The sequence below is a fragment of the Monodelphis domestica genome, chromosome 8 (genome assembly GCF_027887165.1).
Source record: "Monodelphis domestica isolate mMonDom1 chromosome 8, mMonDom1.pri, whole genome shotgun sequence".
NCBI classification, from domain to species: domain Eukaryota; kingdom Metazoa; phylum Chordata; class Mammalia; order Didelphimorphia; family Didelphidae; genus Monodelphis; species Monodelphis domestica.
In genome coordinates this window covers 179,067,437-179,081,452 of record NC_077234.1, presented here as the reverse complement: position 1 = coordinate 179,081,452, position 14,016 = coordinate 179,067,437, and the positions used below count along the sequence as shown (strand labels likewise).

At 34.9% G+C, this 14,016-nt stretch overlaps 1 protein-coding gene across 6 annotated transcripts in view; it reads left to right on the top strand.

Annotated features, from left to right (window-relative positions):
- The window catches only part of LOC103106332 (probable E3 ubiquitin-protein ligase TRIML1), a 33,671-nt gene that overhangs the window by 10,484 nt on the left and 9,171 nt on the right, over nucleotides 1-14,016 (top strand). For 2 of the 6 annotated variants that reach the window (XR_008914204.1, XR_008914205.1), the window contains exon 3: nucleotides 12,251-12,297. The exons of 2 other annotated variants lie outside the window; for them this stretch is intronic. Coding sequence is in view for 2 of the 4 variants with exons in the window: in XM_056808303.1 (XP_056664281.1) it covers nucleotides 76-1,482 (1,407 nt within the window). In the remaining 2 variants the exon portion in view is untranslated. Of the gene's footprint in view, nucleotides 7,109-12,250; nucleotides 12,298-14,016 lie in introns of those variants that run through there. 2 more of the 6 variants (XM_056808303.1, XM_056808302.1) reach the window with 1 other exon arrangement.

Sequence of the window (14,016 nt, the reverse complement as noted above, 5' to 3'; positions counted from 1 at the left end):
ATCCCAAGGGTAAAGGCTGGCATTATCTCTCCTGAGAGGAATATCTGAGAAGGAAGAAATCAGAAGCTTAGGAACATGGATGCAAGAAACTTAATTGAAAACCTCAAGGCAGATCTCACTTGCTCTATCTGCCTGGGCTACTTCACTGATCCAGTGACTGTCAATTGTGGCCACAGCTTTTGCACAGTCTGTCTTCTCAGGTGCAGAGAAGAAGCAGATGCAACATTCAACTGCCCAGAATGCAGAGGAATCATCAAAGACAGTGATTTGGTGCCTAATAGGAATTTGCAGAATCTGTCTATCACTGGCAAAAGGCTCAGACCTCATCTGCTTCAGAGCATGGTGGACCTGGCAGTGTGTGATCAGCATGGGGAAAAAGAGAAGCTCTTCTGTGAAGAGGACCAGAGGCTCCTCTGTGATTCCTGTTTATTAGCTCCAGGGCACAAGGATCACACAGTCCTTCTCTTGGAAATGGCTGCTGACAAATGCAAAGACAAGCTTCAGCACACCCTGAACACCTTACAACGAAAAAAAGAAGAATTTAAGATTGCATTGGACAGAGTGAGAAGTAGAGAGGCACTCTGTAAGGAGGATATATACTCTTTGAAACAATTAGTTATTTCGGAATACGAGAAAGTACATGATTTCTTATGGGATGAAGAAGAGCGACACCTACAAAAACTGGACGAACAATACACAGACAACCTGGCAAAACTGGAGCTCAACAAGGCAAAACTGTCACAACAAATTCAAAATGTGCAAAGAATGATATTAGAAGTAGAGGAGAATTTGGACAAGGGGCCCTTGGAAATGCTCCAGGATATGAAGGACACTTTGGCAAGGAATGAGGAGCTGCTCCTTCAAGAACCAGAGGTTGCTTCCCTTGCCTGGGCCACCAGCCCCATCACTGGCTTGACAGAGATGCTCATGAGTTTCCAGAGTGATATAAGTCTTGATCCTGAATCAGCCAATCCACACCTCATCCTGTCTGAAGATCTGAAGAGTGTCAAGTATGGAGATGTCCCACAGGAACTTCCTGACAACAAGGAAAGATTTGATTATGCTCTTGCTGTACTGGGGGCCCAGACCTTCAGCTCAGGCAAACACTATTGGGAAGTAAAGGTAGGGGGTAAGACAGAATGGGAAGTGGGCATCTGTAAAGATTCAATCAGGAGAAAAGGGAAACTCTCCTCATTATCTGAGGATGTATGGATCCTAGTAAGCTTCAGATCTGGAAATGATTGGTTCCTGGGAAATTCTCAAGATGGCTTTCATCTGAGCCAACCCATAGACAAAGTGGGCGTTTTTCTGGATTATGACAAAAGACATGTAGCATTTTATGATGTCATAGATGGATCCTTTATTTCTAGTTTCTCAGACATAACCTTTGAAGGGCCTATTCGCCCTTACTTCTCTCCTTGCTGTCCTAATGAAGAAAGTACTCCTGGGTCACTCATCATCTGCCCCAGGAGTAATCGGTAGAAATTTATCAATCATGTTAATTAGTATGTGAGATTCTGAGTGAGAAGTGAATGACAATGACATTAAAATACATTTCTCTTCATTTGAACTCATGTTTGAAATGACCAATAAAATTATATATGATTATTAAATCCAATGAGACTAAAGTCTATTTTGTTTATACTTGGTATCCAAGTAGAAAACTGGGGACATTTTTTTTTAACAATTAGATGATTCAGAGGCACTTAAATTATAGATTAATTGTTAAAGCAGGCATAAAAGAAAGGGGGAAAGAACTGAAGTGAGAAAAAGTGGAGGAAAAACTAGTAAGTAGAGAATGATTAAAAAGGGAGATGAATGAATGAACAAACAAATGAATGGATGAAAGAGAAAATGGCTCTCTTAGATGAAATCCATGGATGATGAGTATGGGAAAATGATAGTCATGAAAAAAGAAAGACAAAATGATGACCATATTAACCTCAAGCAACTTCCACTCTTAGGAACTCTTAGGAAAATATTTTACCGTATTATTTGATTCCCATTATTAATTTGTAATATTCCTTTTTGGGGTCTAAACCTTTGACAAGCTCAGAAAGAGATTTTTCATTAGTCCTATAAATATTCTTTATTTCTTGCCCTTAAAGCATATTCTAAATTTGAAATAATTTGAGAATCTGAGTTCTTCTGTCTATAAACAAGAAGTAATCTGTACCAGATACTATGTAGGGGTGGTGGGTCTGTGTTCTTGATACTCCTACTGAAATGGGGGGCATTTAGTTTGTAGAAAAGAGAGCTTAAGCAGATTGAGCTGGATCTTTCCAACTTGATCACCAAAGGCCATCAGAATTTTATGGTACAGGCTTTGCTTCTCATGATTCCCTCCTCCCCCCCCCCATGAAAAAATTGGAGAAATGTTTGGAAAATATTAGTTCCTCCTCATTTGAGGTCCACTAATTATAGTTGTTTTTGATTTTCAGGGAGGTTGGGTTAAGACCATTCCCCATTGGGACCATTCCCCATTTAAACAATGAAGTAATTTAGATCAGGAATGTGAGAACTCTACTTAGATCAGGAATGTGAGAACTCTACTTCACCATACTTGAGCATGCCTTAGGGGAAGATAAAGTTGTAAACTCTTTGCTGAACAATGAAAAGTAATTAAACCCATACTTAAAATAATACAAAAAGTTCTTAAGCTGTGCCTATTTTTGGATATAATACAAAAGGGTGCTAAGTACCTATAAAGGTCAGGCAACTTGTGAACTTACAAGGAGCAAAGAGGTGAGAACTTACTCAGAGATTCTAGTCTACTCAGGTGTGAATTACTCAAAAGATTAGTCTTCTCAGGTGTGAACTAAGAATGGTCAGTCCTTTGAAAAAACATCTACTGTGATTGGTAGATGGGAGAACTTAGGGGAGTTGACATAGGAGAAAATTCCCTTTATAAGGAGATGAAAATCTGAGAGCAAGAAACAGTCTCTTGAGAATAGTCTCTTGAGACAGTCTCTTGAAGACAGTCTGAGGGAGGCTGACTCTGGCTGGAACTCCCTGTGAGGAGACTCTGTCCCTCTGAATCCTTGCTTGGACAGACCTTGTGATGAGTGATAAAAGACTGACTGATCCCTCTCTTCCTAGGCTGGCTCATGCTGGCCTAGGCTGGTATAGCCCTTTTCTCATTATTTCCTTTTTCTCTCTTTCTCTCTTTCTTAATTCCTCATTTGTATTAATTAAAATCTCTATAAAACCCAGCTGACTTGGATATATTGAATAATTGGGAATTTTTCCCTGGCGACCACCTTATATATTGATTTAAAAACAAGACATTGTAATGAAAACATATTTTCTGCGGTCACAATTTACTCATCCACTCTTTTATCTACTACAATTTATATCTTCCACTATTTTAATCAACTACAGTTTATGACATCACTATTTTAATCATTGCAGTTTATGAAGGCCCAACTATTTTAATTATCACTCTACATACCTTCTGGGAAGTAAAGTACAGGAAGGACAATTGATTAGCTTACAATGGAAATAAATATGTAGGAGGACTATTTGGGAGAGGTCTCTGATACAATGGGAGAAACTTCTAAAACAAAGAGGTACTTGAGACATGATTATAACTAATAATTCTATCTAAGCTGAGATCATTGGGTACTTTAGGCTTTATTGTTCAGTCTAAGACAAGGGCCAGTCTGTGGCAAATTCCCAAGGGACAAAGGCAAATTTGGAGGTTCTATAAAACAAAATTGTCACTTCCCCCTTTTGGTCAGAGTGATTTTCACCATTGACCACAATAAAAGGACAAAGGAGTGTATGTCCAAGAGTGTCTGACACTCTGTTACTAAAGGTAGGAGACAAGGGGCATAAGTATGGACAATTGGCATCTGGGGACATTCCCCATCTACAGAAACAGCATTGACAGTTAGCCAGAAGACAGGCATTCTGCCTTTGGTAAAATCTTAACAATAAGAATGACCCCATTTCCCAAATCTGTCAGGTCTTTCAAGTCTTTTAGGTCATGATGTAGGCTTCAGTGTCCTTCTTTTATGGAAAATAAATAAAAATACAAGCTAATACTAAATAAAATTCAAATTGAGTATCCTATTATAAAACCTAAAGCAATATTAAGAATGCTTGAATGAAAATTTCATTTTCAAAACAATTTTAAAATAAAATTCAAAAACTCTCAAAACTAAAAATTAAATTCAAAAATTAAATTACTTACTTCCCTAAAATTCAACATTCTCACTTCCCCCTTTTGAAGAACGAGATTCTAAGAATCTAAAACAACATTGTTTAATTCACTTTAACTGTTTATTTAACAACCATGCTCAAATGGAGTAGACATTTTACTCATATTGCTATTATTTTTAAAAATTATTTCAGATTCCTTTTATTCTTGTGCACTTTTATGTCATGCTTCTTCTCTATAAATGTTAAATAATACTACATTAAAACACATCCCAGTAAATGGATTTCTGTCTGGGGTAACAATCTCATAGGCCATTAAAAAAATTATTTATCTGTTTAATTTTTTGAATGACTAAAATTCTATATATCTGCCTCTTCAATTCCTTAGCCTAGCTAAGACTATTTTACTCTTAATAATTACAGAAAACTTGTCATAGGAGAAAAGAGGGAAATAACTAAAATAAGGGAGTAATTCTCCCCTAATTTGGAGTATTAATGCCAGGTATAAGTTGTCAATGATACAGAGCCACATATAGAACCTGCCAGGTATAAAACTGTTCTTTCTAGGGACTCTAGCTAAGTATCCTCTCAGTCTTCCCATGATCTGGAACTTTACATTCAGTTACCAGAAGACAGCCAAAGGACAGCTTGCATCACAATGTTCTCCATAGCATTTCTTCCAATTACATTCCCATACAATTTAACCTCAAACAGCAGTTGTCTCCAATCATGTTTAGGGTTAAATATAACCATCTCCTGTTGTTAACAATTATATCCATAAAAATTATCAAGCTCTATTATTCTTTCCTAAAATCTTCTGATATCAGATTGAGAAATAATTACATTCTGCAATTATTTATAGATACTGAACATAGGATAAGTAATGCAAACTTAGAAAAGAACTCTGGAAATTTTGTTTTAAATCTTCAAATTAACAAATATATTAAACCTCAACAAAATAAAACATCACTGAGTTGAAATTTTCCTATTCTGGCTAGATATGGGGATTAGCTTTTTTTCCTTTCTAACTTCTCTACTTCTCATGTTAAAGTAATTGACAATCATAAAAAGGGACCTCAATTAGGGTAGGTACCATTAGAACTCCCAGAGGAATTAAAAATTCCAGCTTCTGGAGAGACTTCCAGGTAAACATGGTGGCAGTGTAAACACAGGAGTCTTCTTCTCCTTATCACCTACCGAGAAATATTACCTCAAAAGGCCAAAAAAAACCCCCAAAATCCACATGAACAAAGGGACTCCACAGCAGGGCACTGCATTGAAGGTATGTAGTATTTGGGCATTTCCACACTAAAAGGGGATGAAATAGCTTCCACCAAAGCACGAGATGATCAGACCTCCCCCACCCCACACACAGTGTGCTAGAATTAGTGAGTGAGCATGGGATATCTCTGAAGCAAGCAAGGGGCACCTCTAGGTCCTCAGTAGCTGACTGAGACCACCAAGGGCCTACCCCTGAGAGCAATTAGACTTGAGACCCCAGTAGGCTGAGGAGCACAGACCTTGGGCACAAAGATAGTGCAGGCAAGGGCAGGCAGCAAACCATAGAAGCTGCAGAGAGTCAAGAGGTGGCCTCAGGCAAAAACCACTCTCCTTAGCTCAATACACAGAGAGCCTGCCCTCCTCACTCAGACTTCTGACTGGAAAGGTAAGGAAAACCAACATACTGATGCAAAAAATGCCCAGGAAAAACACCCCTCCCAACACCAAGAGAAACAAGAAGAAGTCATTGACCCTGAATAATTTTTATTGAGGAAAAATCCAGAATACAGAGGAAATAGCAGAAGTGGACAAACAAATCAATACATCCAAACTTTCCAAAAACATGGAAATTGGCCACAAGCTCTTGAAGAATTTAAATCAGAGCTTATGAGAAAGACGGATGAACTTTGGCAAGAAAAGTGGGAAATAGTTCAAAAAGAAAATAACAGTTTAAAAGGCAGGAATTCACAACTGGAGACCAAAACTAAACAGCTGGAAGCCATGAAAAGCAGGATAGACCAAACCGAAAAGGAAAATCAAAAGATTAAAATGGAAAATCAAAAGATTATAGTGGAAAAATCAGTCTTTAAAGACCAGAATTGGGCAAATGGAAGCCAATGATCTTGCAAAACAGCAAGAATTAATAAAGCAAAGTCAAGAGACTGGCAAAATAGAAGGAAACATAAAATATCTCACTGACAAGATGATAGATCATGAGAACCAGTCTAGAAGAGACAATTTGGAATCACTGGTCTATCTGAAAATCCAGAAATAAACAGAAATCTTGACATCATACTACAAGAAATTATCCAAGAAAACTGCCCTGATGTTCTTGAACAAGAGGGAAAAAGAGACATTGAAAGAGTTTATTGAACACCTTCTACACTAAATCATCAAAAGACAACCCCCAGGATTGTAATTGCCAAATTCAAGAGCTTCCAAGCTAAGGAGAAATTTTTAAAAGAAGCCAAAAAGAGGAAATTCAGATATTAAGTAGCAAGAATCAGGATCACATAAGATCTGGCAAAATTTTCACACTAAAGGACTGCAAGGCTTGGAATATTGATATTCAGAAAGGCAAGAGAATTGGGGCTTCAACCAAGGATCACCTACCCATCAAAACTGACTATATACTTCCAGGAGAAAGTATGGACATTCAACAAAATAGAAGATTTCCAAGTATTTGTAAAGAAAAGACCAGAACTAAGTAGAAAGTTTGATATCCAAACCCAAAAATCAAGAGAAACATAAAAAAGGTAAATAAGAAAGAGAGGGGAAAGGGAAAACATTTTTAAATTTAATTTTTCTTCTTTAAGGGCTTCAATAAGACCAAATTTTTTATATTAATACATGAAAAATGTTATTTGTAAACTCTCAAAAATTATATTCACTACTATAGTAATAAGAATTATTCATAGGTAGAGTTTGGGGTAATAAGTGGTCTGAAGATATGCAAAAAAAAAAGAAAAAGGGAGGGGGGAATAGAAGAGGGCACCAAGAGAAACTTGAAGGAATAAGATAAATAGGATAATCTATATCACACAGAGATGTGCATGGGAAGGGGAGGAGAAGAATACTATTATAAGTAGGAGAGGAAGAGAGTGATAATAGGAAATGCTTAAACTTTACTCTCATTGAAATTAATTCTGAGAGGGAAGAGCATCCAGTTCCATTGGGGTATTGAATTCTATCAGACCCTACAGGAAAAGTGAAAAGGGAAAAACTAAGGGTGGGGTAATGGGGCAAGGAGTTCAAAAAGGGAGCAAAAGAGAGGAGAGAGGGAACTCAATAGACCCTAAAAAATAAGGGAACAAAAAGGGAGGGGGCAGAAAGGGAAGTATAATAATAGTGGGGATTAGGGGGACTGAGTAAAAGCAAACCATTGATTTAAAAGGATATAGCAAAAGAAGAAAGGGCAGAACTAGGAGGGGATATCAAAATGTTGGGGAATATACAAGTGGCAAACATAACTCTAAATGTGAATGGAATAAACTCATATATAAAACTAAAGCAAATAGCAGTGGATTAGAAACCAAAATCCTACCATATGTTGCCTACAAGAAACATATGTGGCAGATAGATACCCATATGGTAAAAATTAACAGTTGGCAAAAAATCTATTGGGCCTCAACTGAGAAAGAGAAGGGGAATTATGTCCTTATAAAATGCAGTATAAACAATGAGAAAATATCAGTAATCAACATGTATGCACCAAATGGTATAGCATCCAAATCTCTAAAGGAGAAACTGGTGGAGTTAAAGGAGGAAATAGATAGTAAAACTATACTAGTGGGAGGCCTGAATCTTCCTCTATCAAATCTAGATAAATCAAACCAAAAAATAAATTAGAAAGAGGTAAGAGAAGTGAATGAAATCGTAGAAAAATTAGAGTTAATAGATATGTGGAGAAAAATAAAAAGGGACAAAAAGAATACACCTTTTCAGCAGTACATGGTACATTCACAAAGATTGACCATATACTAGGGCATAAAAAATGGCAAATGCAAAAAAGCAGAAATAATAAATGCAACCTTTTCAGATCATAATGCAATAGAAATAATAATTAGTAAGGGTACAAGGAGAGCCAAAACAAAAATTAATTGGAAATAAACAATATGGTTAGTTAAAGAACAAATCATAGAAACAATTAATCATTTCATTGAAGAAAATGATAATGATGAGACATTTTTTCAAAATCTATGGGATGCAGCCAAAGCAATACTCAGAGGAAAATTTGTATCCTTCAGTTCATATATTAACAAATTAGGGAGGGCAGAGGTCAACGAATTGGGCATGCAAATCAAAAAACTTGAAAGTGAACAAATTAAAAATCCCCAGATGAAAACTAAATCAGAGATCCTAAAAAATTAAAGGAGAAATTAACAAAATCGAAAGTGAAAGAACTATTGAATTAATAAATAAGACTAGAAGCTGGTATTTTGAAAAAAAACTTAGAATAAAATAGATAAAGTACTGGTCAATCTAATAAAGTAAAGAAGAAAATCAAATTAACAGTATCATAGATGAAAAGGGTGACCTCACCTCTAATGAAGAGGAAATTAAGGTCAACATTTTAAATAGAAGAAGCTATGAAATATCAGAAAAACAAATTACCTAGAAAATAGTTTGAGGAGAGATCATTTAGGAATTTTGGGATTACCTGAAAGCCATGATCCAAAAAAGAATTGTAACACCATATTTCAAGAAATTATAAAGGATAATTGCTTCAATGTCATAGAACCAGATGGCAAAGTAGAAACTGAAATAATGCACTAATGACCTCATGAAAGAAATCCCAAAATGAAAGCTCCCAGGGATATGATAGTCAAAATCCAGAGTTCCTCGTTTAAGGAGAAAACACTCCAAATAGCCAGAAAGAAATAATTCAAATACCATGGAGCCGTAGTCAGGGTCACACAAGATTTAGCAGCTATCGTTTTAAAGGATTGGAGAGATTTAAATATGATATTTCAGAGAGGAAAAGGATCTAGGATTATAACCAAGAATAATGTACCTGGCAAAACCAAGTATAATCCTATAGAGAACTGAAGAAATGCTCATCAATTGAGAAAGGACTGAATAAGTTATGGTGTATTAATGTTATGGAATATTATTGTGCTATAAGAATTGATAAAGGGAATGATTTCAGAAAAATCTAGGAAGATTAACAGGAACTGATACAAAAAAATGAAGTGAACAGAACCAGGGAAAATCTACATTGTAAAGGTCTTCAGTTGTGAAGACAGTAATTCTGGACAATGCAATGATCTACCACAACACCAAAGGAGTCATGATTATAAAATTCTATCCACCTCCTGACAGAGAACTGCTGCACTGTTTTGGTTTTTTCTTTTCTTTTCTTTTCTTTTCTTTTCTTTTCTTTTCTTTTCTTTTCTTTTCTTTTCTTTTCTTTTCTTTTCTTTTCTTTCTTTTCTTTTCTCTTCTCTTTTTTTCTTTTCTTTTCTTTCTTTATCTTTCTTTTTTTTCCTTTTTTTCTTTTTTTTTCTTTTGTCTTTTGGGCAGGGAAGGGAAGCAGAACATGTCTAGTGTGGAAATATATTTTGTGTAACTTAAAAAAAAATCCTGCTTCTGTTATCTGGTTTAGAGAAAATCTAAAAGGTAATGAATGAAAGGGAGAGCAAAAGGGAACCTTAGTCAGTTCAGTAGTCTTCAGAGACTTTGTGAAGTCTTTCCCCTTTTGGCTATAAGCTTCCTTGTAGAGATGTCTTCTATGGCCTCCTTCATGTTCCAGGCTGTAGGGTAGCCTTTGTCTAGGATTTGGCTCCCTAGGAAGTGACTGAAATTATAGAGCTACATGGATTCTGAATGAATTCTCTTTTTACTCCACTCTCACCTGTGGTTCCAAGAAAAGATTACATTTGAATCAGCTACTACTTAAACACCCCTCTTTTGGTCTAAGGCAGAAGCTATTTTGAAAAGAAACTTTGTTTAAAAAAAGCAACACTCAGAGTCTTTTACCATTAATCACAAAATATTTTCTCAACTATTACTTACCCATTTGCAATAACCAATCAGATCTGCAGTTTACTAAACCCAAATTAACTTTCTTATACTCCAGAACACATGCATGTTAATCAGAAAAGTCCTATGTTCATCAGACAAAATAAGTAATAACTCAACAAAAATGTGAAATTATAGCATTCACAAGAGTTAATGCCAACAATAAAAATGTATCTCATTCCTAATATTTTAGATATTAACTGTTCTTGATATATACTATTTTCCACATTCACCATGCCAAAAGCTATAAGGAGAACACTAAAACAAAAAATTATGAATCCTGGACCTTTCTTTTGTGGCTCCTGCTAGAGATGTTGATATCCAGACCACAAGTTTCTGTATTTCCAGTTTTTGGTATAATCAACAATTAGTACAACTTCAAACATTATTGGCTAACATTTAAACTGTAAGCTTTTAAGGTTACTATTAGAGAAACTTCCATCTAAAAAAAATACATTAGAAATACAGTACAGAAAAAAGAACAAATCCAGAACTTTTCTCAAGCTTCTATGAGAAGATTCTTCACAAAAACCTACAACCTCTCTCTCTCTAAAAAAAAAAACAACCTTAAGTTATAGCATTTTATGCCATGAGGAACTTTTCTCCTTTTAAATTGTCCAAACCAGTTACCAGAATTTAAAACACTATTAGTTAAATAACCTAGGCTCCAATACTCTAGCTTTATTTCCATTCAAAGTTTCAGCCAACCATCTAAACAGATTCTTTTGTATTGCTCTTTGTATCTCTCATCTGTACCACATCATCCCTTCCCCTTCTTCCCATGGGGTAAGGATGGGGAGAGATCCAGCTGCCTTGCTTCATTTGCATACACACACAAACAAACAAATACATATGAGTACAGAGGTTGCACAGACAGGTTGAACTGAACCCCATTTTGGACAAAAAAAAATGCTTAGGGTCAGATTTAGCTAAGTTTTGCCAGTTATCTAAACATCTGTAGTCCAAATAATTACAATCCAAAAACCTACAAGCCTGGTCCACAATTTGAGGACATTTCTGGCAGCTGTCCTCTTCACAGAACTTGCTTGGCTAGACACATCTCTGTGATTGCTCATAGTTCAACAAACTTCTAATTAAAGAGTGGCTCAATCTCCCAAATACACAAGTTCATTGTCTGAGAGCTTCACTCACCCAGCCACCCTGCTAAGTTGAGTTTGGACTAGAATTCCATGGGTTCATGTGGACCTCACTCATCTGAGTTGCTCTAGTAAGTGGCTTAGGCAGCAACAACTTTGAATCTCAGTGAGTCCTCTATAAAACAAAGTTGTCACTTAAAAAAAGGATATTATACCTTGCTCCAGATTGTGAAAAGTAAAAGTAAGTAAACAGAAAAGAGAAGGAAGTATGATTTAATTTAGAAAAATGCTTTGTGTTATAGCAGACCTTAAGTGTTCATTGAGTGGTCCAAGTTGTTAAGTAGGCTAGGAGAAGTCAGAATCCCCAGTGTGCTTTGGATCTTCTGAGGATTTTGTAATTATTAAGATCATCTTTTTTAAGATTAAGATTTATTTATATTGTTTGTTACATTAAAATACCCAGCTAACTCTCCTGTCCCATTAAAAAGCCATCATCTGACAAAATAAGATCCCAATGGATACCTGACCTAGGCATAAAGGGAGATATCATTAACAAGTAAGAACAGGAAACATTACCTCTCGGATTTATGAACAGAGAGGAATTTATAAATAAACAAGAGACAGGAAGCACTGTGAGATGTAAAATGGATAATTTTGAATACAGTAAATTTAAAAGGTTTTGTACAAATAAAACCAAGGTCATAGTGGATTTTTGAGAGTTTGTCCTACACACTTCTTTATATATTGGGATTAGAGATCAAGCAGGTAAAAGGAAGTGAAAATAATTTTTTTTAGGAAAATTCGAATTTCCTTAAAATAAGCAAAGAAAAGGAAACAGGAGTAAGGGAATTCAAAGCTATACCTTCTCCCCACACCATACCTCATTCGTCACCCTCAGGCAACTAAGAGTAGGGACAATGTTCTTTGGGTGGTTTCAAAGGAAATACAAATTATTATCATTGTTATTATAGGTAAATGAATGAAAAGGGGTCACTGGATTGGAATTACATTTGGGAAGGTAAATTTTTGTTTGTCTGTTTTTTAAGGTAAAAATTAAAGTAAGTCATTACATTTTTGTTAGGAACAATTATGTTCTAAAATTATAAAAGCAATAGCCAACAAAGTGGACAAGAAGGAAGTAAATAAGATGAATTAAAGGAAGGTTTAAGAGAAGGATAATGAAAAAATAAGATCATTTCAGGGAAGGTACATGTATGTATATATATATATATATATATATATATATATATATATATATATATAAAGAGAGAGAGAGAGAAATTAAGAATTTCTAGCATATACAAGGTCTAAGGAAATGCTTTAAACTGTATGTACTTTGATCCATCAATACCACTCTTAGATTTGTTTCCCAAGGTAATCAGGGAAAAAGGAAAAGAAGCTATATGTTTTAAAATATTTATAGTAGCTCTTCTTTGGGGTGGCAAAAATTGGCAATTGGGGGGATGACCATCATCTGGGGAATAGCTAAACAAGTTATGCTATATGACAGTAATGAAATATTACTGAATCTTAAGAAATGATAAGGTTATTAAAAAAAACATGGAAAGACCTGCATGAAATTATGAAAAGTGAAGTGAATAGAATGAAGAGAATATCACATACAGAAATAGGAATATTGTTTGAAGAATAACTTGTATATGTTTATCTCTAAAGGAAGAAGTGATAAATAGAAACAAGCAAAATATAGTTGTATATATAGATAAGTGTTTTTTTGTCCAATGATGCCTTCTCTACTGCTATAAGGCAGGAAGGAAAAGAAGGAGAGAGATGAATTTCAGAATAACAAATTTTATAAATGAAACAAAAAATAACAGATATGAATTCAAACTGGTAAAGTTATATGTGTATTTCCTAGTACTGTTAACGCAATTTAAATGTGTTTATTTTTTTAGAACACCAGTATAAGTAGGAAGATGACTTTTTTTTTGACAATTTAGTTACTAGTTAAAAAGGTCTTTTTTTAAGTTGCTGTTCTTGGTTCAGTATATTTTTTGAGATTTTAATATTGGTTTCAAAAATTATTTGCTACTTTATTTGATATTTGAAACTTGTTATTGGACATGGGGATATAAGACTGTTTTAGCTTTGCTGATGAAATGGTTTAATTTTTGAAACCTGAGAACTGAGATTCAGGGATGAAAGACCTTGTCCCCCATCTGGCTAGAATGGGGAAGCCTATAAATTAGCTCATATCAAGTCATGTTAAGGAAACAAGTTCCACCTAAATTTTTTTAGCTGTAGTAAAGTTATGTGAGATAGGTTGAATAATTTTCTATGCAAGGTAATTTGGGAATACATCTGACTAAAATAAAGTCATCTGATAAGCACTGTCTTTTTAAAACAGGTTCTCTTTAATCTGCATATTGTTAGATTATGAACTTGATTTTTAAAAGGTGAAATATATATAGACATACATATTTAGAAAGCTATCCTGTTACTTTATCATCCCAGCTATGCTGATCGTGTATTGTAATATTCTGAAGCATTGTAGTCCTGAATTCTAATTCTAGCTCCAAGTCTAATTCTGAAGCATTAAATTTCATTCTGAAATTATTTGACTATTATGAAAATCATGAAACAACTGACAGAGATAATTGTACAAAATTGATTACATGGTAACATTATATAATGTACAATATTTATGAAGTATTTAGTTGACTAAATTTTTTTTTAAAACCCTTACCTTCTGTCTTGGAGTCAACACTATGTATTGGCT